Raw genomic sequence first — 27,395 nt, forward strand, 5'->3', positions numbered from 1 at the left:
ATGGAATTTACAGATATTGGGGTAGATTTAATAAGCAGAGGATGCTGCTTTCTACGCCCAAAGTTTCTGGCTTTCCGGGGGTAAGACCGCTGCTCCTTAACTTGTCTGCCACCCTTTAGGACTCCAATCATCCTGATCCGATTGGGATGATTGACACTCCCTGCTAGCGGCCGAATGGCCACGAATGTGCAGGGGGGGACATTTCAAAGGAAATGCTTGTGCAATGTTAAATGCAGACAGAGTATCCTGTCGGCATTAAGCGTTGTCGGAAGGATCATGTCTGCCCGGCATATGATAAATTGACCCCTATATCTTGATACATCTTGAAATATAAATTTACTTACATTTAAGAAAAAAAAAAGTGTAATCTGGTGTTATAGTTACCTAAAAAAAATAAAAGCGTACTTAGTGCTATATTATAAATAAGTTCAATATAAAATTTGAGGCTTACCAAATATCCAAAAGGAAAATTATGTATTCGGGAAACTCGAGCAGCACCAACAACCAACACTTTTCAGCCCTAAACTGGGGCCTTTTTCAAAACTGGTTTATGCTTATACATATCAAGTGTATATAGTTTTAGATAACTATTATACATGGAATACTTTTTCACAGGACTTTTCAGCACAAGTAACATTTGGATATATTTTTTATATTCTTATAATTTTTTTGGATAACATTCTCAGAAGACACCTACCCATTGGATATACATCTTTTTGGATGATCCCCATTTTTCTGGACACTTTTGGACTTTTATTTTCTTCTTTTTTTCTTATTCTGGGCCCTTCCACATTCATTTGATTTATGCGCATATATATTATCTACTGTATTGTTAGCCTTGAATGTCTTTGTTTTTATAAATTATTTTATGTCTAATAAATAGTTTTTAACACAAGCGGTATACATTGGGTTTTTTTTTTTCACACTTAAGCCTTTAATTGATTTTAGGCACTCCCTAGTTTCATATCAGGTTTCCATCTCTTATCCAATAACCATGCTAACCATGCAGCACTACATACGACACAACACAGCTCTGAATCTGCTTTTTGTGTGTGTGTGTGTCATGTGGCTATTGGATAAGAGGTGGAAACGTCATAACCCCCCCCCCCCCAACAAAAAAAGAAGTTTTGAGGTGGGTAGCCAGATGAGGGTTATGGAATATAATGATTATCTAAATAAAATAATGTTGGAGCACAGCTTCGATTCCAATTCATTAGTGAGGGTACAGTTAAATTATTGCATAGATTCATAATATACTTTTTACCATCAAGAATAGTACTTTATTCAACAAGAGGCTTCTTAATGTTCTGTATCTAGTATGTTCAGAATTAGCAAAATAAATAAAAATGGTTAAAAGAAACAAAAAACAAACAAAACAATAAACCAACAGTTGAAATGTTTACAAATCACTCATTGTGTATGCAGAGACCTTTGTACTGTAGTGCGTAATTCCTGCTGTATGATATGCATGTATACAATGACATACATGCCTTTTTAATGTATTAATTCGTATTTGTGTTCTTTGTTAATGACAGCTTCCATTTTGTACACATCTATGTGTGTTGCTTTCAGTTCAATTGCTTTCCAGTTTCATTTAACACAGTTTGTATGGTCTGGTATTTATTCGCAAGGCATAAACAGCTGCCGTGACTCATCCCTGGCATAGAAACCATTCGAACAAAACTAAGTTATAGCAAAAGCAAGCAAAGATCAGGGAATAATTAACAGATAATATATTGACAAATTTAAAAAATATAAGAACACTTTGGGCCAAATTACAAGTGAAGCTCTAATTAACTCTCCCGCTTAAACGTTAATTGCGCTAGAAGTACGTTTTTGGCTTAGAATATCGTTTGCATGTCAAGGGAGAACAAATAGTAGAAAAAAAAATTAACACCTTATCCGATTGCATATTCTCATGTGCGCTAACCAGAAATGAAAATATGAATACTTTACATTCCAATGTTCTGCACATAGCAGAATATGTTCTATTTATGCAGAAATAAATATTTCTATGTATATATATATATATATATATATATATATATATATATATATATATATATATATATATATATATGTTTGAGGGGGATTGTATTTTTTTTAACAGGTAAAAGAGCTGATTACTTTGGGGCAATGCCCTGCAAAAAGCCCTTTTAAGGGCTGGTAAAAGAGCTGATTACTTTGTAATTTAGTTTAGGGTAGGGCATTTTATTATTTTGGGGGGCTTTTTTTTATTAGGGGGCTTAGATTAGGTGCAATTAGATTAAAATTCTTGTAATATTTTTTTATTTTTTGTAATTTAGTGTTTTTTTTGTATTATAGTTTAGTTTATTTAATTGTATTTTATTTTAGATAATTGTAGGTAATTTATTTAATTAATTTATTGATAGTGTAGTGTTAAATGTATTTGTAACTTAGGTTAGGATTTATTTTACAGGTAATTTTGTAATTATTTTAACTAGGTAGCTATTAAATAGTTAATAACTATTTAATAGCTATTGTACCTAGTTAAAATAAATACAAAGTTGGCTGTAAAATAAATATAAATCCTAAAATAGCTACAATGTAACTATTAGTTATTTTGTAGCTATATTAGGGTTTATTTTATAGGTAAGTATTTAGTTTTAAATAGGATTAATTTATTTAATTATAGTAAATTTATTTAGATTTCTTTAAATTATATTTAACTTAGGGGGTGTTAGGGTTATACTTAGGTTTAGGGGTTAATAACTTTATTATAGTAGCGGCGACGTTGGGGCGGCAGATTAGGGGTTAATAATTGTAGGTAGGTGGCGGCGATGTTAGGGAGGGCAGATTAGGGGTTAATAAAATTTATTATAGTGTTTGCGAGGCGGGAGTGTGGCGGTTTAGGGGTTAATACATTTATTATAGTGGCGGCGATGTCCAGTCAGCAGATTAGGGGTTAATAAGTGTAGGTAGGTGGCGGCGACGTTGGTGGGGGACAGATTAGGGATTAATAAATATAATATAGGTGTCGGCGATGTTAGTGGCAGCAGATTAGGGGTTCATAGCTATAATGTAATTGTCCGGAGCGGCAAATTAGGGGTTAATAATATAATGTAGGTGTCAGCGATAGCAGGGGCGGCAGATTAGGGGTGTTAGGTGTAGATTTAGAAAGTGTTTCCCCATAGGAAACAATGGGGCTGCGTTAGGAGCTGAACGCTGCTTTTTTGCAGGTGTTAGGCTTTTTTTCAGCCAGCTCAGCCCCATTGTATCCTATAGGGAAATCGTGCACAAGCACGTTTTTCCAGCTTACTGCTACCATAAGCAACGCTGGTATTGAAGATTGAAGTGGAGCTAAATTTGGCTCAATGCTCACTGTTCTGTGCCATTCAGAAAACTCGTAATACCAGCGTTGTTTAAAGGGTGTGCTTGAAAAAAAAAGTCTTGTTAGCACCGCAGGTCTTTACCAACAAAACTCCAAATATAGGCGTTAGAAAATATTCTGCTATGTGCAGAACATTGGAATGTGAAATATTTACAGTAAATAAACACCATGGCCTAGAATACAAGTGGAGCACTAAATTTATCATATGCCGCAAATGGGAAAATGAACGCCATTACAATTAGCGCTTATAAAATTAAAGGGACAATCAACACCAGAAATTTTGTTGCTTAAAAAGAAAGATAATCCATTTATTACCCATTCCCCAGTTTTGCATAACAAACACTGTTATAGAAATACAATTTTTACCTCTGTAATTACCTTGTATTTATGTTCCTGCAAAATACCCCCTTATTTCAGTTCTTTAGACAAGTTGCATTTTAGCCAATCAGTGATCACTCCAAGGTAACTTAACGTGCATGAGCTCAATGTTATCTATATGAAACACATGAACTAATGCCCTCTAGTGGTCAAAATGCATTCAGATTAGAGGCAGTCTTTAAGGTCTAAGAAATTAGTATATGACCCTCTTAGGTTTAGCTTTTAACTAAGAACTATCTAACAACTAAGAGAACAAAGCAAAATTGGTGATAAAAGTAAATTGGAAAGTTGTTTAAAATTACATGCCCTATTCAAATCATGAAAGTTAATCTCTGGTCAAATCTCCCTCAAATTGAAGTGTTAGTTTTCTTTTCTTTTTTAAAATGTAGCTTTTTTAAAAAAAAAAAAAAAAAAAAAAACCTGCACACACACATATATATATATATATATATATATATATACATTTTTAAAGATGTATATGTGCGTATCTCAATGTTAAAGCCCTTTGGCTGTCTTTTTTTTAACACTTGAGAGCTCATAACTTTATAAGAGCTTTATAACTTTTGTGTGCAATATTTTTTTGAATATTTTTATTAGATAGTTTTTTTTATGAGTGTAACTGTACTTTGTAATCTATTTTTGATGGGTTTTGTGCAAATTAGTCACAGTAATTATTATTATTATTTTTTTAAATGTTTATTTTGCCACCAACAATGTGCCAAGGATACAAAAATAATCTTACAATACAGACTGGAAATACAATTACAAAAAATACACAGCATTCATGTAAGCTTTCGAGTTGAGCAATGAAACTAAACATATATATATATATATATATATATATATATATATATATATATATAGTTTTAAGACACATTGCTGGGTATTGTATCTTTTTTGTAATTAATTTAGTGTAAATCATGATTGCGCTCAAGTTATCACGTTTACTTTTAACTTGTAATACGAGCTGTAAACCCAACAAACGCAAACACCCACAAAATACCCCTTATCGCTTGGCAAGCAAACGTTAGCGCTCCATTCATAATCTGGCCTAAATTTTTAGACATTAAAGAGTTATATATCTATATATATTACCTTTTTATAGCTGTTTTAAAAAAAGTGTAGTCAGTGTCTTTAAAACCCCTAGCATACGTTTATACTCTCCAAAAGATTTTGAATAAAATACTTTTAAAGGGTTTGTTACTAGTGATGTCGCGAACCTAAAATTTTCGGTTCGCGAACCGCGGACTCGAACTTCCGGTATTGTTCGCGAATGCGCGAACCGCGCGAACCGCCATTGAATTCAATAGGCAGGCGAACTTTAAAACCTACAAGGACTCTTTCTGGCCACAATAGTGATGGAAAAGTTGTTTCAAGGGTACTAACACCTGGACTGTTGCATGCTGGAGGGGGATCCCTGGCAAAACTCCCATGGAAAATTACATAGTTGATGCAGAGTCTGCTTTTAAGCCATAATGGGTCTAAATCAACTAACATTCCCAAAGTGGCTGTCTCAAAACATCCCGGACAGAAGATAGATTGATAGTGATAGATAGGATAGATAGATATACATAGATTGATAGTTAGATAGAATCGATAGAAGAGAAATAGATAGATTTGTTAGATATATAATTACCCTAATAAATTCTAATAATCAAACATGCGTTCTTGGACCCAACTAGCTTGTGTCAATTAGTACTTTTCTTAGCACTTTAATCCCTGTTCCCCCCCCCCCTATCGGGGGAGTTCTATATGGCCTGCCAGATTACCCTGAAAAATTATAATAATAAGACATGTGGTCTGCTACCTATTTTAACAAGGTTGTGTTTTAAGTACTACCATTCTTAGCACTTTAATCTCTGTAACTCCCCCTATTTGGTGAGGTCTATACGGCCTGGATGATTAGCCATACAAAATATAATAATAAGACATCTGCTCTTGGTCTGCGACCCATGGTAACTATGTTGTGTTAATTAGTAATGTCCTTCGCATTTTAATAGCTGTTACTCATACTCACCCTATCGGTGGAGGTCTATATGGCCTGCATGATTACCCTTACAAAATATAACAACCAAACATATGCTCTGGGACCCATGGTAAGTAGGTTGTGTTAAGTAGTACTGTTCTTTGCATTTTCATACCTGTTACAACACCAAATGGTGGCAGGTCTATCTGGCCTTCATGATTAGCTGCACCCAAACCCAAAAAAAAGCAGAGTGGTCTTAGACTAACACCCATGGCTAACTCTGTTGTTTCAATTAGTACTATTCTTAGCACTTTCATCCCTGTTACGGGCGGTCTACATGGCCATCATGATTAGCCAAACAAAATACTACAATCCAACCTTTGCTCAGTCTTCATAGGCCCTTCATTGTCTGTATTTTGATAGTACAGTTCTTATTATTTTTATAGCTGATACAACACCGAATGTTGTCAGCTCTATATGCCCTGCATGATTAGCTGCACCCAATACAAAAATAAATCCAAGCGGTCTTGGATTAACACCCATGGCTAACTCTGTTGTTTCAAGTAGTACTATTCTTAGCACTTTCATCTCATCATCCCTGTTACTTCCAGGACTCTCGGTGGTGGTGGTCTACATGGCCATCATGATTAGCCTAACCAAATACTACAATCCAACCTTGGCTCAGTCTTCCTAAGGCCCTTCATTGGCTGTATTTTGGTAGTACTGTTCTTATTACTACATGGTGGTCTACATGGCCATCATGATTAGCCTAACCAAATACTACAATCCAACCTTGTCTCAGTCTTCATAAGGCCCTTCATTGGCTGTATTTTGGTAGTACTGTTCTTATTAGTTTAATAGCTGATACGACACCGAATGTTGTCAGCTCTATATGGCCTGCATGAATAGCCGCACCCAAAGCCAAAAAAAAGCCAAGCGGTTTTGCACTAACACCCATGGCTAACTTTGTTGTTTCAAGTTCTAATATTCTTAGCTCTTTCATCTCATCATCCCTGTTACTTCCAGGACTCTCGGTGGTGGTGGTCTACAAGGCCATCATGATTAGCCTAACCAAATACTACAATCCAACCTTGGCCCAGTCTTCCTAAGGCCCTTCATTGGCGGTATTTTGGTAAGACGGCCTGGCACAAAAGGATGGCAGGCAGGAGGGAGATGCAATTCAAGGACACTAGGAGACTGATTACTGACAGTCTAAGCAGTGATGATTGACAATTTTTGCAATACTGTTAACAGAAATATGATTGCTGACAACAATTGGCTAGGTGGGCCTGGCTCACAGCAGGCTGCAAGGCAGGAGGAAAGTGCTATTCAATGGCACCAGCAAACTGACGATTCAAATCACAGCAACTATTACCAAAAATTTAAATTTTTAATTATTAGAATACTGTCACAACAAATATGATTGGTGTAAATATTTTTTAAGTAGGCCTGGCACACAGGCTTGGAAGGCTGTAGAAAAGTGAAATTCAAAAGCACGAGCAAACTGAGGATTAAGATTATCAACAATAAAGATTTTTTTAATTTTAATTAGTAACTATACTGTGACAAAACATTTGGATTGGTGTAAATAGTTGGCAAGACGGCCTGGCACAAAAGGATGGCAGGCAGGAGGGAGATGCAATTCAAGGAAACTAGGAGACTGATTACTGACAGTCTAAACAGTGATGATTGACAATTTTTGAAATACTGTTAACAGAAATATGATTGCTGACAATAATTGGCTAGGTGGGCCTGGCTCACAGCAGGCTGCAAGGCAGGAGGAAAGTGCTATTCAAGGGCACCAGCAAGCTGACGATTCAAATCACAGCAACTATTACCAAAAATTTTAATTTTTAATTATTAGAATACTGTCACAACAAATATGATTGGTGTAAATATTTTTTAAGTAGGCCTGGCACACAGGCTTGGAAGGCTGTAGAAAAGTGCAATTCAAAGGCACGAGCAAACTGAGGGTTAAGATCATCAACAATAAAGATTTTTTTAATTTTAATTAGTAACTATACTGTGACAAAAAATTAGGATTGGTGTAAATAGTTGGCAAGACGGCCTGGCACAAAAGGATGGCAGGCAGGAGGGAGATGCAATTCAAGGACACTAGGAGACTGATTACTGACAGTCTAAACAGTGATGATTGACAATGTTTGCAATACTGTTAACAGAAATATGATTGCTGACAATAATTGGCTAGGTGGGCCTGGCTCACAGCAGGCTGCAAGGCAGGAGGAAAGTGCTATTCAATGGCACCAGCAAACTGAGGATTCAAATCACAGCAACTATTACCAAAAATTTTAATTTTTAATTATTAGAATACTGTCACAACAAATATGATTGGTGTAAATATTTTTTAAGTAGGCCTGGCACACAGGCTTGGAAGGCTGTAGAAAAGTGCAATTCAAAGGCACGAGCAAACTGAGGGTTAAGATCAACACTAAAAAATTTTTTTATTTAAATTAATAACTATACTGTCTGACTATGACAACAATTATGATTGGTGTAAATAGTTGGCTAGACGGCCTGGCACAAAAGGCTGGCAGTGGCAGGCAGGAGGTAAATGAAATTCAATGGCCCTAGGAGACTGAATATTTGCAGTCCAAAAAATTATGTTTTTTTTATTTTTTTATTACTGTTACAAGAATTGTGATTGGTGCCACTAATTTGCTACTTGGGCTTGGCAGACAGGCTGGCAGATATGAGTCGTGGATGGTAGGTAGGGCAGCAATTTAACACAGTATGCTGTGTAAGTGACAAAAACACAGGACTGATAGAAAATTAAGTTACATTACACTAGCAAAATATTTTAAAATTTTAGATTTTAATATTAAATTTATGTTAAGAAGTGCAATGCACATATGACTCTATGAGTGGTCGCACTGGCTGGCTGCTACGTAGGGCAGCAATTATAACAACAGTATGCTGTGTAAGTCAGATAGACAGTTAGACACAGGCCTGATAGAAAATACAATTAGATTACACTAGCATAATGATTTAAAGACTTTTTTTTGGAAATTTTAAGAAAAAGGTTAAGCACATACATATGAGTCGTGGCTGATAGCCTTGGAAGGGCAGCTATTAAAAACAGTAGGCTCTGTATGTCGGATACACACACGCCTGATAGAAAATACTATTAGATTACACTAGAAAAATGATTGAAATTATTTTTTTGGGGGGGAAAATTAAAAAAAGGTTAAACACATATGAGTCGTGGCTCATAGACTAGGGAGGGCAGCAAGTAAACACAGTAGGCTCTCTATGTCAGCAAAACACACAGGCCGGATAGAAAATTATATTAGATTACACTAGCAAACAAATTTAAACTTTTTTTTTTTTATATTAAAATTAAGGTGAAAGAAAAATAGATATGAGTGCTGGGTGGCTGCCTGGCACAGACCAATTAACCAAAAGACTGAAAAAAAAGAGGTATATTAATGCTGAGTGAGCCTGACAGACACAGGCATGATAGTAAATGTAATTAGATTACACTAGAAAAATATTTTTTTGTGTTTTTTTTTTTTAAATTAAAAATAATGTTATAAACGGATATTAACACTGCTGGCTGCTGGCTGGCACAGAGCAATGAACCAGAGTATATGCTGTGTGACACTGGCCTGATAGAAAATGAAAAAAAATTACACTAGAAAAATAATTATATTTTTGGGTTAGTTAAATTTAAACTAATGTTGTTAGGGAGATATCAGTGGTGGCAGTAGTCACAGCATATGCTGTGAGCCTTAAACACACAGCTGAAAGCCAGGCAAATGCTAATAAAAAAAAAAACGAAAAAAAAAAAAAAAAACCAGCACGAAATATAGCCCTAAAAAGGGCTTTTTGGGGTGCTGTGCTTGCAGCAGAGATGAGTGGAGTCCTTCTGGACTGTAAATACACTAGCCTAGCTATGTTTTTCCTATTAATGTCAGGAGCAAAAACACAACACGTCCTCTCATTAAAAAAGCAAGGTCGTTATGAGTCTAAAATGGCGGATTCCGAGTAGCTGGGAGTGTCTGTGAGGGAGTGTCTGATGTTGATTGGCTCTAATGTGTCAGGCGGCTGTGACATAAAGGGTCAAAGTTTCCACAATGATGACACATAGGGGCGGATCGAACATCGCCATGAGTTCGCCCACAAACGCGAACGCGAACAACCTATGTTCGCTGTGAACCGTTCGCGGGCGAACAGTTCGGGACATCACTATTTGTTACCCCTGTTTAAAGGGAAAGAAATGTAAAAATTGGAAAGTAAATGGTTGCATTTTTGTTTTAAATATGAGCAATTTGCAATATAGTTCCACTAGCAAAATTTGCTTCTAGTAAAAGTTATCACTATTTTTCAGCGGCATTTAAACATATAATTAATTACAGGTTGTCCTCAAGAAAATAATTGCCATGTACCGTGTATCATGCAGACCTGTTCCATCATAGAATAACTCAATGTATTGGATACAGTATGACATTTTGACCAATTTTCCAATTTATTTCTATTATCAGTTTTGCTTAGTTTTACCGATATCCTTTGTTAAAGGGCAATCTGGGGTGAGCACAGGTGCATGCACATGTTGTTAGCCCTCTGGCAGCAATGTTTGCAGCAATGTTTATAGCAGTGTTATACATAGTTGCAAACACTGCTGTCGTAAAACACGACAGCTACGTGCATGCTCCTAAGCTTCTATCAGACGACCTAGGTTTACTCTTCAACAAAGAATAATGAGAGAGCAAGGTACATTTGATAAGGCAGGCTCTTTTGACTATAACATGCTGGTATCCTGATGTTTTGTATTTTTAGAGGGTGCTCTTTTGTTTTATATATTTTTATAGAAAAAAAAATATTTTTTTGATAATTGGAAAAATGACATCTCATTCTGGAGTTGCATGAACCTGTGTAGTGACTGGAGATTCTGCTGTTACTCTGCTGGGACAGAGGCAGATTCCTTTGCACCCAGCAGTGTTACAGTGCAGCTGCACTTTCAGTGCTATTGCTGAAAAAGGATGGACGGGCTGCAGCACACAAACGTGAGTGCTCCAGTACAAGATATCTTTCAAATTTTATAATAGAAGTAAATTGGAAAGTTGTGTAAAATGGCATTCTCTATCTGAATCTTGAACATTGTTTTATTTGACATGAAAGAAAAAAAAAGTTATTGTAGTATAATATTGTGTAATGTTTTGTTTACAAAAGAAACCGAGAATTAACAAAAGAGGTCACTTTTGACATTTGACAGTCGAGGGTTAATAGCATCATCCCTCTTACCTGGAATGTAACTTGGTCTTGCTCAGACTTTTGGTGATGGGGGAAGGAGTGGATCGTCTCCGCTGGACTGAAGCTCTCATCTTCTGCAGGAAAAATATTAGTGACGTTAGATAAAACAGACACATAGGTTGTAAAATGACATTTTGGAGATAAGCAGGACTATTTGATAGAAAAAAATATATAATTCAAGAAGGAAATATTTGATTAGAAGACTGTTATACTCGCTATATCGTTTTACATGCATGGCAGATTGTTTCTTCGTGTTCATTTTGTATTTAAAATATATGTTTATGCTTATTACAATCATTACCTATTGTTGTCAAGAACATGCCCATTTAAATGGGCTGATCCTGCAGAAAGCACAGACCTGCTCATTAACTCTGCGCCTCTCTCTCTCTCTCTCTCTCTGTGTGTGTGTGTATATATATATATATATATATATATATATATATATATATATATATATATATAAATATATATAAACCATAATAGTTAGGTATTAGAATGCTAATTATGACTGGGGGGAAATAGCTATTTCAGATACAAAGATCTCTATCTCCCACCCCCACTGGGAATTTAATTTATACTGCCACCATTTGTTTAAAAAGCTTTTCTATAAAGAATATTGTAACATTTAGATTTTCAGTATAGGTGGTGGCTTCAACAGTCAAAATCAGCTGTTTGAAATTACAAAATAAAGGTAAAGCGGATCCAGCAGTTAAAATGGATCATTGGTAAACAAGTGAAGGGGAGAAAAATTTACATTACAATGTTTCATTAAGCTAATATTATGTGTTGATGTTATTTCTTTGGAACCGCAGACAAAATAAAAGCATGCATGTTTCAAGTAAGTTAAAAAAGGCCTTACAGAATTATTCAGTATTGCTAATGGAATCGTTCAGTGATATTCAAAATTATACTAGAGTTTCTGTCAGATTTTAACTCTGGTCTTAAAGTTAAAGGGACAGAAATCGATTCTTTAGGTTTATTTTTGTATATGAAATAGCTGGATTGAACCCACTACCAAATCAAATATGCTGAACACACCTAAAGGCCTCCTTACCTTATTATCTCATTGCATATTCAAAAAACAATACTTAGGGCCTTATGATCTAAAGCTCTCCCCTCTTGCGAGGTCATCTAATATATCTCATCAGTACTGCCTGCGAGGTCCCTCAAATCTTTATAAAAAAGGCAAATTTTAGCCTGAGAGCTGTGTTTATCTCTCTCTGCAGAGTTCTGGATGTAAGGTAGAAACACCAACATTACAATATAATGCTTAACCCCAAACCCCAAAAGATTTTGCATGATTTCAAATTCATTCCAGCAATTTTTTAGATCATCACGGAAATAAAGAAACATTTTTGTACCTCTCTGCCCCACCCCTGAGTGGTTAATGTGATCTAAGCCTTTCTTGTTTACATAGCCTTTCTATAACCAGTACTTAAAGGGCCACTAAACCCAAAATCTTTCTTTCATGATTCAGATAGAGAATAGAAATTTAAACAACATTACAATTTACTTCCATTATTTATTTTGCTTCATTTTTTAAATATCCTTAGTTGAAGAAAAAGCAATGCACATGGTGAGCCAATCAATCTTCTATGTGCAGCAACCAATCAGCAGCTAGTGAGCATATCTAGATATGCTTTTCATCAAAGAATACCAAGAGAATAAAACAAATTAGATAATATAAGTAAATTAGAAAAATGTTTAAAATTGCATTCTCTTTCTAAATCATAAAAGAAAAAATGTGGGTGGCATGTCCCTTTAAGCATTTATATTTTTAGTATAGGTGGGGATAGAAAACAGGTATTTCAAATGACAAAAAGGTAAAGGAGCTATTTGTAACCAATTTAATACACTCCAGCAAGTAAAATAAGTAATAAGGCACTCATCAACAGGGAGGAAAAAAATGAAAGTACACTACCTTTTTAAACACCTTGTACCTAAGTTCAGTGTGAGCGTTAATGATTTATAAGGGTACCTTTATGATGATTTGTTGGTGATAAGATTTTACTTAGTGTGCAACTTTACAATAATTCCTATAATTCATGTTCGGCTTGATAAAATTACCCACTGCAATATAATAGAGAGGAACAATACTCTGCTATAACCTCATGTTAAAGGGACAGTAACTATCCTGCATATTAAAGGGACATGATACTCAATTGTTATTCTAAATGCTCTAAAACCAAATGTTTCAAAATATATTATCAGATGTTCTGGTGATGAATAAATTATTATTTTTTAGTTGGTGTTGTCCCTCTCAGTCCAATACATTGTAGAGTTGTACACAATCATGCACTTCCTGTTAGTTTTACTGTAGATTTAAATACAGGGAGTGCAGAATTATTAGGCAAATGAGTATTTTGACCACATCATCCTCTTTATGCATGTTGTCTTACTCCAAGCTGTATAGGCTCGAAAACCTACTACCAATTAAGCATATTAGGTGATGTGCATCGCTGTAATGAGAAGGGGTGTGGTCTAATGACATCAACCCCCTATATCAGGTGTGCATAATTATTAGGCAACTTCCTTTCCTTTGGCAAAATGGGTCAAAAGAAGGACTTGACAGGCTCAGAAAAGTCAAAAATAGTGAGATATCTTGCAGAGGGATGCAGCACTCTTAAAATTGCAAAGCTTCTGAAGCGTGATCATCGAACAATCAAGCGTTTCATTCAAAATAGTCAACAGGGTCGCAAGAAGCGTGTGGAAAAACCAAGGCGCAAAATAACTGCCCATGAACTGAGAAAAGTCAAGCGTGCAGCTGCCAAGATGCCACTTGCCACCAGTTTGGCCATATTTCAGAGCTGCAACATCACTGGAGTGCCCAAAAGCACAAGGTGTGCAATACTCAGAGACATGGCCAAGGTAAGAAAAGCTGAAAGACGACCACCACTGAACAAGACACACAAGCTGAAATGTCAAGACTGGGCCAAGAAATATCTCAAGACTGATTTTTCTAAGGTTTTATGGACTGATGAAATGAGAGTGAGTCTTGATGGGACAGATGGATGGGCCCGTGGCTGGATTGGTAAAGGGCAGAGAGCTCCAGTCTGACTCAGACGCAAGCAAGGTGGAGGTGGAGTACTGGTTTGGGCTGGTATCATTAAAGATGAGCTTGTGGGGCCTTTTCGGGTTGAGGATGGAGTCAAGCTCAACTCCCAGTCCTACTGCCAGTTTCTGGAAGACACCTTCTTCAAGCAGTGGTACAGGAAGAAGTCTGCATCCTTCAAGAAAAAGATAATTTTCATGCAGGACAATGCTCCATCACACGCGTCCAAGTACTCCACAGCGTGGCTGGCAAGAAAGGGTATAAAAGAAGAAAATCTAATGACATGGCCTCCTTGTTCACCTGATCTGAACCCCATTGAGAACCTGTGGTCCATCATCAAATGTGAGATTTACAAGGATGGAAAACAGTACACCTCTCTGAACAGTGTCTGGGAGGCTGTGGTTGCTGCTGCACGCAATGTTGATGGTAAACAGATCAAAACACTGACAGAATCCATGGATGGCAGGCTTTTGAGTGTCCTTGCAAAGAAAGGTGGCTATATTGGTCACTGATTTGTTTTTGTTTTGTTTTTGAATGTCAGAAATGTATATTTGTGAATGTTGAGATGTTATATTGGTTTCACTGGTAAAAATAAATATTTGAAATGGGTATATATTTGTTTTTTGTTAAGTTGCCTAATAATTATGCACAGTAATAGTCACCTGCACACACAGATATCCCCCTAAAATAGCTATAACTAAAAACAAACTAAAAACTACTTCCAAAACTATTCAGCTTTGATATTAATGAGTTTTTGGGTTCATTGAGAACATGGTTGTTGTTCAATAATAAAATTAATCCTCAAAAATACAACTTGCCTAATAATTCTGCACTCCCTGTAGCTTTTGCAAAATATATTTCTTAACATGTTTAACAGTTGCTGTCATATACATGATAACATTTTTTTTTAAATAATGTATCCTTTTAATGAGCAGTATTACAAAATGTTAAAAAAAAATTCACTTCTAAACCTTTCATTGTATAAAGTGCGTAGTTTCTTCTCATGTTTCTTCAGTAACAAATGTTACACATTCATATGTTTTCATTTTAGGGCTCCTTCAAACATTGCACAGTTTAAGTCTGAAAAGACCCAATGTATTCTTATCAAAGGAATCTAAAGTTTGTATTTGATATAAAGTATATGCGTGGCCGTGTGTGTCTATGATTGGAGTTTAATTTCTTTTTAAGTGATGCAATATATGAAGAGCGCATAAATCAGTTTGAAGTAGCAGAAACAGACCCACCAATGAAAGAGGATATTATGCTGTTTTCAAGGTAATACTTTTCCCATAATAAACAAAAAGTTACTGTTTTAAAATCTTTTAGATTACAAGTGGTGCACTAATTGTAGTGTGAGAGCGATAAGCGGTATGACTCAGCTCTTTGCGTGTTATGGAAATAGCATGCATATCATGAGTTGAAAGTGAACATGTTCGCTTGAGCACCATCAAATTTAATGTGCATCAGGTTAGTACAACTTTAGAGCTCTGGTTAGCTGTTACACAAGACAATAAAGTTGCATAAAACACATACAAAAATACATTGTTACAGTACAGCTATAGTCACTGTCTGATAAAAACATTTTTTTTAAAAAATTGCATTAAAAGAGATATGAGGCATACAAAGGGCTTTAACATAGAGATACACACATACATATGTCTAAATATGTATATATGTGTGTATATATACACTCACCGGCCACTTTATTAGGTACACCTGTTCAATTGCTTGGTAACACTAATTGCTAATCAGCCAATCACATGGCAGCAACTCTATGCATTTAGGCATCTAGACGTGGTGAAGACGACTTGCTGAAGTTCAAACCAAGCATCAGAATGGGGAAGAAAGGGGATTTTAGACTTTGAACGTGGCATGGTTGTTAGTGCCAGACGGGCTGGTCTGAGTATTTAAAAAACTGCTGATCTACTGTGATTTTCACGCACAACCATCTCTAGGATTCAAGGAGAATGGTCTGAAAATATCCAGTGAGCAGCAGTTGTGTGGACGGCAATGCCTTGTTGATGTCAGAGGAGAATGGGCAGACTTGTTCGAGATGATAGAAAGGCAACAGTAACTTAAATAACCACTCGTTACAACTGAGGTATGCAGAATGCCATCTTTGAACACACAACACATCAAGCCTTGAAGCAGATGGGTTACAGCAGCAGAAGACCACACCAGGTGCCACTCCTGTCAAATAAGAACAGGAAACTGAGGCTGCAATTCACACAGGCTCACCAAAATTGGACAATAGAAGATTGGAAAAACGTTGCCTGGTCTGATGAGTCTCAATTTCAGCTGCGACATTTAGATGGTAGGGTCAGAATTTGGCATAAACAACATGAAAGCATGGCACACTATGGGCCCCTTAGTACCAATTGAGCATCATTTAAATGCCACAGTATACCTGAGTATTTTTCAGATCCTACCTCTTTACCTTTAATTGCTAATTTCTTTACCTGAATACCTGCTTATAAGGCCCCTCCTGGCTACCAGTCATTGCTTAGTAATTTTGGAAGTGCTGGAGTAATACTGCTACTGCAGTGGATTTCCCACTTACTTAGCCTAAAATTTTAAACAGTTATTTCCTCAGTGAAAGATCAGCAGTTCGAGATGCAAACAGAATCCTATTTGCTGATGTCATCAGCTACAGCCTACTAAGCGTTCCTGACTGTCTCACAGATTCTCATTTACAACCTTGCAGACTGCCAGTGTTCTGTATAATTGTCCGTCCGCGTTATGTTTTCCTACCTATGTAACAAGAACAACCACACCTAAATCCTGCAGAGGAAATAGAGCGGTTTCATATCCGCCATTTTTGTTTCAAATGGAGGCTGATGTTAACCCCTTAATGACCACAGCACTTTTCCATTTTCTGTCCGTTTGGGACCAAGGCTATTTTTACATTTTTGAGGTGTTTGTGTTTAGCTGTAATTTTCCTCTTACTCATTTACTGTACCCACACATATTATATACCGTTTTTCTCGCCATTAAATGGACTTTCTAAAGATACCATTATTTTCATCATATCTTATAATTTACTATAAAAAAATTATAAAATATGAGGAAAAAATGGAAAAAAACACACTTTTTCTAACTTTGACCCCCAAAATCTGTTACACATCTACAACCACAAAAAAACACCCATGCTAAATAGTTTCAAAATTTTGTCCTGAATTTAGAAATACCCAATATTTAGATGTTCTTTGCTTTTTTTGTAAACTATAGGGCCATAAATACAAGTAGCACTTTGCTATTTCCAAACCATTTATTTTCAAAATTAGCGCTAGTTACATTAGAACACTGATATCTTTCAGGAAACTCTGAATATCCATTGACATGTATATATTTTTTTTTAGTAGACAACTCAAAGTATTGATCTAGGCCCATTTTGGTATATTTCATGCCACCATTTCACCGCCAAATGCAATCAAATACAAAAAATCGTTCACTTTTCACAAATTTTTTCACAATTTTTTGGTTTCTAACTTAAATTATTTACAAACAGCTTGTGCAATTATGGCATAAATTGTTGTAAATTCTTATCTGGGATCCCCTTTGTTCCGAAATAGCAGACATATATGACTTTGGCGTTGCTTTTTGGTAATTAGAAGGCCGCTAAATGCCACTGCGCACCACACGTGTATTATGCCCAGCAGTGAAGGGGTTAATTAGGGAGCATGTAGGGAGCTTGCAGGGTTAATTTTATCTTTAGTGTAGAGCTCAGCCTCCCACCTGAAACATCAGACCCCCTGATCCCTCCCAAACAGCTCTCTTCCCTCCCCCACCCCACAATTGTCCCCGCCATCTTAAGTACTGGCAGAAACTCTGCCAGTACTAAAATAAAAGGTATTTGGCCATTTAAAAAAAAAAAAAAAAAGCATATTTACATATGCTGATGTGTATGATCCCCCCTTAGACGCCAACCTCACTGATCCCCCACCTAACAGCTCTCTAACCCTTCCCCTCTGCCTTAATGGGCGCCATCTTGGGTACTGGCAGCTGTCTGCCAGTACCCAGTTTTTAAAAAAATGTGCCTTTTTATTAAAAAAAAAAGCCCTTTTCTGTAGTGTAGCTTTCCCCCCCACCAAGACCAACCCCCCACCCCTTCCAGATCCCTTAGATTATATTTTTAAAGTTTAAACTTTATTTTTTGTGTTTACTTTTTACTTTATGTTTTTCTGTAGTGTAGCGGTTCCCACCCGCTCCCGCCCCGTGCACGCGCCCGCCCTCCAACCCCCATGCACGCGCGCGCTCCCGTGCGCGCCCCCGTTGGTCCCGCCCCCGATCCCGCCCCCCTCCACTCCATACAGAACATCGATGGCCGCCCACCCGCCTCCCACGTAAGCTCCCACCCACCAACGATACTGGCCATCGATGTCCGGTGCAGAGAGGGCCACAGAGTGGCTCTCTCTGCATCGGATGGCCAAGGGGGGTTATTGCAGGATGCCTCCATATCGAGGCATCACTGCAATAACCGGAAAGCAGCTGGAAGCGAGCAGGATCGCTTCCAGCTGCTTTCCAGACCAAGGACGTACGCCACACGTCCTCGGTCATTAAGTGTATTTTTTTTGAGGACGTGTGGCGTACGTCCTTGGTCGTTAAGGGGTTAAAATAGTAATCAGATGTTTATATTTGGCTGTTCTGAGTGCAGATCTAGCTGAAACATAAAAAATTAAAACATAAACACAAAATATTTTGTATGGTATTAGCTTGTGATGATGGCATTAATTTTATAAATGTATTTTTCAGGCTATATATATATATATATATATATATATATATATATATATATATATATATATATATATATATATATATATATATATATACACAGTATTCCACAAAAATTAGTACACCCTTCACATTTTTGTAAATATTTTATTATATCTTCTCATGTGACAACACTGAAGAAATGACACTTTGCTACAAAGTAAAGTAGTGAGTGCACAGCCTGTATAATTTACTGTCCCCTTAAAATAACTCAACACACAGCCATTAATGTCTAAACCATTGGCAACAAAATTGAGAACACCCCTAAGTGGAAATGTCCAAGTTGGGCCCAATTAGCCATCTTCCCTCCCTGGTGTCATGTGACTCGTTAGTGTTACAAGGTCTCAGGTGTGAATGGGGAGCAGGTGTATTAAATTTGGTGTTATCACTCTCTCAAACTGGTCACTGGAAGTTCAACATGGCACCTCATGGCAAAGAACTCTCTGAGGATCTGGAAAAAAAGAATTGATGCTCTACATAAAGATGGCCCAGGCTATAAGAAGATAGCCAAGACCCTGAAACTGAGCTGCAGCATGGTGGGTAAGACCATACAGTGGTTTCACAGGACAGGTTCCACTCAGAACAGGCCTTGCCATGTTCGACCAAAGAAGCTGTGTGCACGTGCTCAGCATCATATCCAGAGGTTGTCTTTGGGAAATAGACGTATGAGTGCCGCCAGCATTGCTGTAGAGGTTGAAGGGGTGGGGCGTCAGCCTGTCAGTACTCAGACCATACGGTGCACACTGCATCAAATTGGTCTGCATGGCTGTCGTCCCAGAAGGAAGCCTCTTCTAAAGATGATGCATAAGAAAGCCCGCAAACAGTTTTGCTGAAGACAAGCAGACTAAGGACATGGATTACTGGAACCATGTCCTGTGGTCCGATGAGACCTAGATAAACTTATTTGGTTCAGATGGTGTCAAGCGTGTTTTGCGTCCAACATGATAATGACCCCAAACACACCTCCAAGACGACCACTGCCTTGCTAAAGAAGCTGAGGGTAGAGGTGATGGACTGGCCAAGCATGTCTCCAGACCTAAACCCTATTGAACATCTTTTGGGCATCCTCAAATGGAAGGTGGTGGAGCACAAGGTCTCTAACAGAAGGGGAAGAGGACTCCAGTGGCAACCTGTGAAGCTCTGGTGAACTCCATGCCCAAGAGGGTTAAGGCAGTGCTGGAAAATAATGGTGGCCACACAAAATATTGACACTTTGTGCCCAATTTGGACATTTCCACTTAGGGTTGTACTCACTTCTGTTGCCAACGGTTTAGACATTAATGGCTGTGTGTATATAAGGCTAAATATATGAAAAACATTCTGACACTTTGGAGATTCTAAGGATTTACACATATTAACAATAGGATCACTCTGTTCTGTGAGACTCTTAAGTCTGCTACCTAGCGAAAATTGCTGTGAATCGCAAACTGTCATTCTGCAATATATATTCAACTAGCCACATTGTTACTGCATCTACACCACAAGACTGTTATTATAGATATATTTCCTGCTACTGATAAGATCTATCAAGGATTGGGTTCATATGCACATATAATTTTAACTTATTTTATGCTGTGTGTTGATAAATTGTGGCCACAACTATTAGGATTTTTTAAATAAGTTTATGCAAATTGTGCTTATGTAATATTGTGCTTAGTTATTAAATACTATTTAGTTATAACATTGGTCTATTCTCCCTTAGCTCAAGAATCGGCCTCACACAATCCACCCTATTCCCTACCCATCGCTATGGACACTCGATTGATCTGGTATTCTCCTATCTCTGCTCTCTCTCTAATGTTGCATGTCGCCCATTTCCCATCTCAGACCACCATCTGCTCACCTTTAATCCTAATATATATACTAAACCTACTTCCCCCTCTCGCCCCAGCACCAGTAGAAATCTGCACACTGTGGACGCTCCCCAACTCTCCAATCTTATTCAACTACGCCTCCCCCACACTTCCACGATATCCTGCCCTGACCCTCTATAACAATACTCTCTCTGCTGCACTTGACACTCTCACTCCACCCCAACCTCGCAGCAAAGCCCCACATCGTCAGCTCCAACCCTGCCCCCCAACAAACGCGTCACCTACAAAAATGCTCCCGCACTGCTGAATGTGTCTGGAGGAAATCCCGCTCTGAACCTGATTTCATGCACTATAAGTACATTCTCTACTCTTCTCTGCCCTTCGCTTAGCTAAGCAAACCTACTTCTCTTCTCTTATATCCACTCACTCCTCAAACCTTAAAAGACTATTTTCCATTTTCAACTCTCTCCTCCACCCACCTGCATCACCCCCCTCATCTGCATTCAGTGCTCAAGACCTTGCTGACTATTTTCTCAATAAAACACTTGCAATCCGAGGAAACATCCCAACACAAACCTGCAATCTCCCAACTCCGCTCCCAGTCACCCCCTCTGCCACTCTCTGCACCCTTCTCCCAACCACTGAGAGGGAAGTGGCTTCCCTTTTGTCTTCCTCACACCTCACTACCTGCCCACTTGACCCTGTTCCTTCACATCTAATTCCTCCTCTGTCTACCACCCTCACCCCGGCTCTTACTCACATATTTAACCTATCCCTTTCTACTAGCTCATTCCCTGCCTCCTTCAAACATGCGAAGGTCACCCCATCCTCAAAAAACCCTCCCTCGACCCTAACTCCCCTGCAAACTACCGCCCCATATCACTGCTCCCACTAGCTTCAAAACTCCTTGAAAAACTATTTTTCAATCGCCTAACCCACTTCCTGTCCTCCAACTCATTGCTCGACCCCCTGCAATCTGGCTTCCGTCCCCAACACTCAACTGAGACCGCCCTCACCAAGGTTACTAACGATCTCCTTTCTGCTAAAAACAAAGGATACTACTCTATACTCATCTTACTTGACCTATCTGCTGCCTTTGACACTGTTGACCATGCCCTTCTCCTACGGTCTCTCAGTTCTCTTGGTCTCTGTGACACTGCCCTCTCCTGGATTCACTCTTATCTCTCTAACAGATCCTTCTCCGTCTCTTTTGCTGGTGACTCCTTCTCTCTATTGCCCCTGTCTGTTGGAGTACCTCAAGGCTCTGTCCTGGGTCCTCTACTCTTCTCTATTTACACTTCTTCACTGGGTAAGCTTATCAACAGCTATGGCTTCAGCTATCACCTCTATGCTGATGACACCCAGATCTACCTTTCCACCCCTGCACTCTCTCCTTCTGTCAACTCTCACATCAGCGACTGCTTATCTGGCATTTCCTCCTGGATGGCCTCTCACCACCTAAAAATAAATATGTCCAAGACCGAACTACTTCTAATTCCCCCCTCTAGCTCCACTCCAGTCTCTAATTTTTCTATCACTTTTGGCGGCACCACTATCTCCCCATCACCCCAAGTCCGCTGCCTCGGAGTCACGCTTGACTCAAATCTGTCCTTCATTCCCCACATCCAACTGCTCTCATCATCCTGCCGCAACCACCTACGCAATATCTCCAAAATTCACCCGTTTCTGGGTACTGAAACTACTAAACAGCTCATCCACTCCCTGGTAATTTCCCGACTTGACTACTGTAACAACTTACTAACTGGCCTCCCTCTCTCCCGCCTCTCTCCCCTCCAATCCATCCTAAATGCATCTGCCAGGCTAATCCACCTCTCCCGATGCTCTGTTTCTGCTGCACCTCTCTGTGTGTCCCTTCACTGGCTCCCCATTCACAACAGAGTTAAATTCAAAATTCTCACCCTGACCTACAAAACCCTCACCAATGCTGCCCCACCCTACCTGTCCTCACTCATCAACAAATATACTCCTGCCCGTCCCCTAAGATTCAACAATGACCTGCTTCTTGCATCCTCTACCATCACCTCCTCTCATTCTAGACTACATGACTTCTCTCGTGCGGCACCAACCCTCTAGAACGCACTTCCTCGAGATGTCAGACTTGCCCCTAACCGCTCCTCCTTTAAATGTTCCCTAAAGACCTTTCTGTTCAGGGAAGCTTATCACCCAACTTATCAACAAACTAACTTCACTTAACTAACAGTTGCCCTCTATCTCCTCACTAATATCATTCTCACCTCTGCAGTCCCCACCTCCTGTTTCCAATCCTCCTACCCGTTTAGATAGTAAGTTCCTACGGGAATAGGGCCCTCAATTCCCCCTGTATTTGTCTGTAAAATGTTGTGTCTTATCGTATTGTTTCTGCACTGTACTGTTATCCTTGTACCCATGGGCAGCGCTGCGGAATCTGTCGGCGCTTTATAAATAAAGAATAATAATAATATATTTATGTCATAGAAGTAGAATAAAGAAAAAAGAAAAAGAAGAAGATTACTACTAAAATGTAGCTTACATTGAAGCAATAACTTAAAACAATATATTATGGACTGTGGAATAAACATATAACCCTTACATTGCGTTAAAAAATCCTACCCCAAATAAGCTAATATGGAGAAGTAAAAAGAGGGAAGTAGACTGTTTTTCCCGTACAATTTCCTGGCCAATAACTGGAACCCCCGGCATCATGTATTGAAGTACTAAAAACACAAACAAGTTTTGGCCCATATACAGGCTTTTGTCAATGTGAAAAAATTCAATCTAACAATCTTACAGTAACAAAAAAACTTTTAAATACCCCACCTTGTATTCAGGCTGATGCACATCACACTATTTTTCTGAGATTTGTATTAAAAGGGATATTGCACCAGATGGGATTTGGTGTTTTTTCCACCCTGTCTTATATATACACTCTATTGCAGTCACATAGCCAGTATACATTTTCTTTTTTGAGTTGAATAAACATAGACCAATCAGTAATACTGATCCTGTATGTGATATTTTGAATCTAAGAAATGTCTGCACACGCCACAGGCAAACAAAAATTCCCTTCTTCCCAGAAACTAACCAAATGAGCTAAAGTTATCAAGAAGAACTAAATAAAAATAATCACAACTTCTTCTTATGTGAAAAATGACACAACCAGACTGAGCACATCTGCTTTTTGTGAAGATTCCCTATTCTGCAAAGCAAGCCCCAGTGTGTTTATGGAATAAAGTGTTCTGTAAAATAAAATAAGCATGTCCTGTGCCTGCATCAGGTGGGGTGTCATTAACATGCTCTAAAGTCTGGCTACATGTAAACTTTCAAAAGAATACTGACACATAAACAAAAAGGGGTATATTTACAAGATTTCAATATTAATACTTTAATCTTCTTTTACTAACTCTACCTTGCACAAACCTTACCATAGAAAGTGCTATCACAAGCCCCCAATACAATTGAACAGAACTAACATGCAAAAATATGCATCAATACCATAGACATGGGTGTCCAGAGAAAGAGTGCGAGTTTGTTTGCGTGTGTCAGAAATAGTGTGAGTTTGTTTGCGTGTGTCAGAAATAGTGTCAGTTTGTTTGCGTATGTGTCAGAAATAGTGTGAGTTTGTTTGCGTGTGTCAGAAATAGTGTGAGTTTGTTTGCGTGTGTCAGAAATAGTGTGAGTTTGTTTGCGTGTGTGTCAGAAATAGTGTGAGTTTGTTTGCGTGTGTCAGAAATAGTGTGAGTTTGTTTGCGTGTGTCAGAAATAGTGTGAGTTTGTTTGCGTGTGTCAGAAATAGTGTGAGTTTGTTTGCGTGTGTCAGAAATAGTGTCAGTTTGTTTGCGTATGTGTCAGAAATAGTGTGAGTTTGTTTGCGTGTGTCAGAAATAGTGTGAGTTTGTTTGCGTGTGTCAGAAATAGTGTCAGTTTGTTTGCGTGTGTCAGAAATAGTGTCAGTTTGTTTGCGTGTGTCAGAAAGAATGTGAGTTTGTTTGCGTGTGTCAGAAATAGTGTGTTTGCGTGTGTCAGAAATAGTGTGAGTTTGTTTGAGTGTGTCAGAAATAGTGTTAGTTTGTTTGCGTGTGTCAGAAATAGGGTGAGTTTGTTTGCGTGTGTCAGAAATAGTGTGAGTTTGTTTGCGTGTGTCAGAAATAGGGTGAGTTTGTTTGCGTATGTGTCAGAAATAGGGTGAGTTTGTTTGCGTATGTGTCAGAAATAGTGTGAGTTTGCGTGTGTCAGAAATAGTGTGAGTTTGTTTGCGTGTGTCAGAAATAGTGTGAGTTTGTTTGCGTGTGTCAGAAATAGTGTGTTTGTTTGCGTGTGTCAGAAATAGTGTGAGTTTGTTTGCGTGTGTCAGAAATAGTGTCAGTTTGTTTGCGTATGTGTCAGAAATAGTGTGAGTTTGTTTGCGTGTGTCAGAAATAGTGTGAGTTTGTTTGCGTGTGTCAGAAATAGTGTCAGTTTGTTTGCGTATGTGTCAGAAAGAGTATGAGTTTGTTTGTGTGTGTGCATCATAGTGTGAGTTTGTTCATTGTGTGTCCATATGGAGCTTGATGCCCCTTGTTTCCTGCGAGCCTCATAATATTGCAGCCATAGTTTCCTAATTGAATTTCTCAAGCCCTGTCTTATATCTAAGTATGAGCACCCACTTGAGTCACTCTTTTGACACCAATGAGCTACCATTTTTAAAATTATGTGCACAACAATGTACTCTGTCTCCTTCACATGTTGCAACTAATAGCATTATGCTTAGGGCAGTTTATTTTTTTTGTTAAGTAAATAAAAAGAAAGCAACAACCTGTATGTATAAGGTTATTAAAGAATGACAAGGCTCTACTCGAATACCATAAAGAAAAATGGTTTATTGAACTCTCTCCACAGGTGTCCACGACACCCTGATACCTGATTAAGTCAAAGTGTTAAATGTTGATTTATTTTTATTTACTTAACATTGATATCTTATGACTGCTAGCACCTTTATATTCCTTCAAATTAGTAGTGTGCACACAACTACATATATTTTTTGACTTCCAGTTTAATTTTTTTGCCCCCCTTTGGAAAAATTTCTGCGGACGCCCATGAGTAATAGACAAATGGGTTTTTATAGGATACGAGCCTCCATGTGTAAGTTCAAATTCGATCACAATAGTGTATATGTTATTGGACTTGTAATCTGGAATGAGCATTTGTCCCTTATAAAAACCTATACACGATTGCGCAATCTTGTTTAAGTCTCTCTTAGAGAGATACTAAGCAGCAAGGAAGCTGAGTCGAGATTTACAATCCTGTAAAATTTAAGTTATTAGAAGTTTTGCATAGAAACTCATATGCTTCAAAATAGAACTAGGCCTTTAATACATACTAGAAATAAATTTATAAGAAAAGTTTATAAAAATCCTTGTGAAAGTTGTCTAACACCCATTTAGCGATAGAAAAACAGTGCATAATCTGCCCATCCTGATAACCTAAAAGATGCATTTAAATGGGTTAGCAGTGGAAATGGAATGCAAGCTAACTCTGTGCAAGTTAACTCTGAAAGCCTCAATTATGTAGTCTCCTATAAAAACCTTATTTTCATAACACCTGTACTGTTTGTGAGAAATACAATCAATCAATCTCCTTTAAAACCTTATTTTCATAACACCTGTACTGTTTGTGAGAAATACAATCAATCAATCTCCTTTAAAACCTTATTTTCATAACACCTGTACTGTTTGTGAGAAATACAATCAATCAATCTCCTTTAAAACCTTATTTTCATAACACCTGTACTGTTTGTGAGAAATACAATCAATCAATCTCCTTTAAAACCTTATTTTCATAACACCTGTACTGTTTGTGAGAAATACAATCAATCAATCTCCATTAAAACCTTATTTTCATAACACCTGTACTGTTTGTGAGAAATACATCATTAGTGTGTAATGTTGCCCAGAGAATACAAATGGGCAGTGGATAAAGAGGAGTCCGCTGTCCGTATATATTGAAGTCATGCAGACAACTTCACAATTTGAGAAGCTTGTCCACACACCGATTAGTACATGTCCCTAGACATAAGTAAATGTGTACCCTGTTGACTGCAAACAGCCTCTCCAATAAGGATAAGCTTAAATGACTCAATACCAAGTTTGTTAATACACATCTAGAATGTCTTCAATAGGCATTTTAGAGTGTTTAGCATAGGTGCAATGTAAAGGACTGTTTGGAAATAGCCGTGAAAAAATAAATCTAACAGGTGCCTTTAAAACCATTCCAAGTGCCTTCAGGGCCAAATTCGATAAGCCAAAACTGGGCTCGAAAAGTAGCTGAAAAGTAAGCTAAGAACTCTGAAGACTGTGATCTCTGAAAAGTTTTTGGCTCTATAGTGTAAATAGGGCTTTTTTTTTAAATAGTTGAGTACAAGAAAGGAACAAAATCACAATATTGTAATCACACCAAATCAAAAAGTCTTTTTTGGGTCAAAAAACAGCTTAAAACACGTATCCCAATAGATTATGATGGAGGCCTATATGTGAGTAGCCAGTATTTTGTTGATCACACAGAATACAATATGTGAAGCCCCACTTTAATATTTCAGTGGATTGGTACAATTGGTTGTTCTTCCTGTGGTCCAGGGATCTTAAATGAGAGGTGACCTGCTTGTATGTAGTCCAAAATATCTGGTGGGGGACTTAATAATTATTTCATAGACTGTTTATAGGAAGTACCACAAGGCTCTTAAACTTTTGTTTGTTCTATTCACAAAATGAGTTGATATTTCACATGGCATCCTTAGTTTCAAAATGTTGCTCTGAA

At 37.9% G+C, this 27,395-nt stretch overlaps 1 protein-coding gene across 1 annotated transcript in view; it reads right to left on the reverse strand.

The window, feature by feature from the left end:
* Window positions 1–27,395, reverse strand: part of LOC128645776 (rho GTPase-activating protein 20) — a 238,603-nt gene that overhangs the window by 110,139 nt on the left and 101,069 nt on the right. Inside the window, exon 2 of the mRNA XM_053699009.1 lies at window positions 10,959–11,041. Coding sequence (XP_053554984.1) covers window positions 10,959–11,041 — 83 coding nt within the window. The remainder of the gene's footprint in view (window positions 1–10,958; window positions 11,042–27,395) is intronic.

Source organism: Bombina bombina, chromosome 1, assembly GCF_027579735.1.
Source record: "Bombina bombina isolate aBomBom1 chromosome 1, aBomBom1.pri, whole genome shotgun sequence".
NCBI classification, from domain to species: Eukaryota; Metazoa; Chordata; class Amphibia; order Anura; family Bombinatoridae; genus Bombina; species Bombina bombina.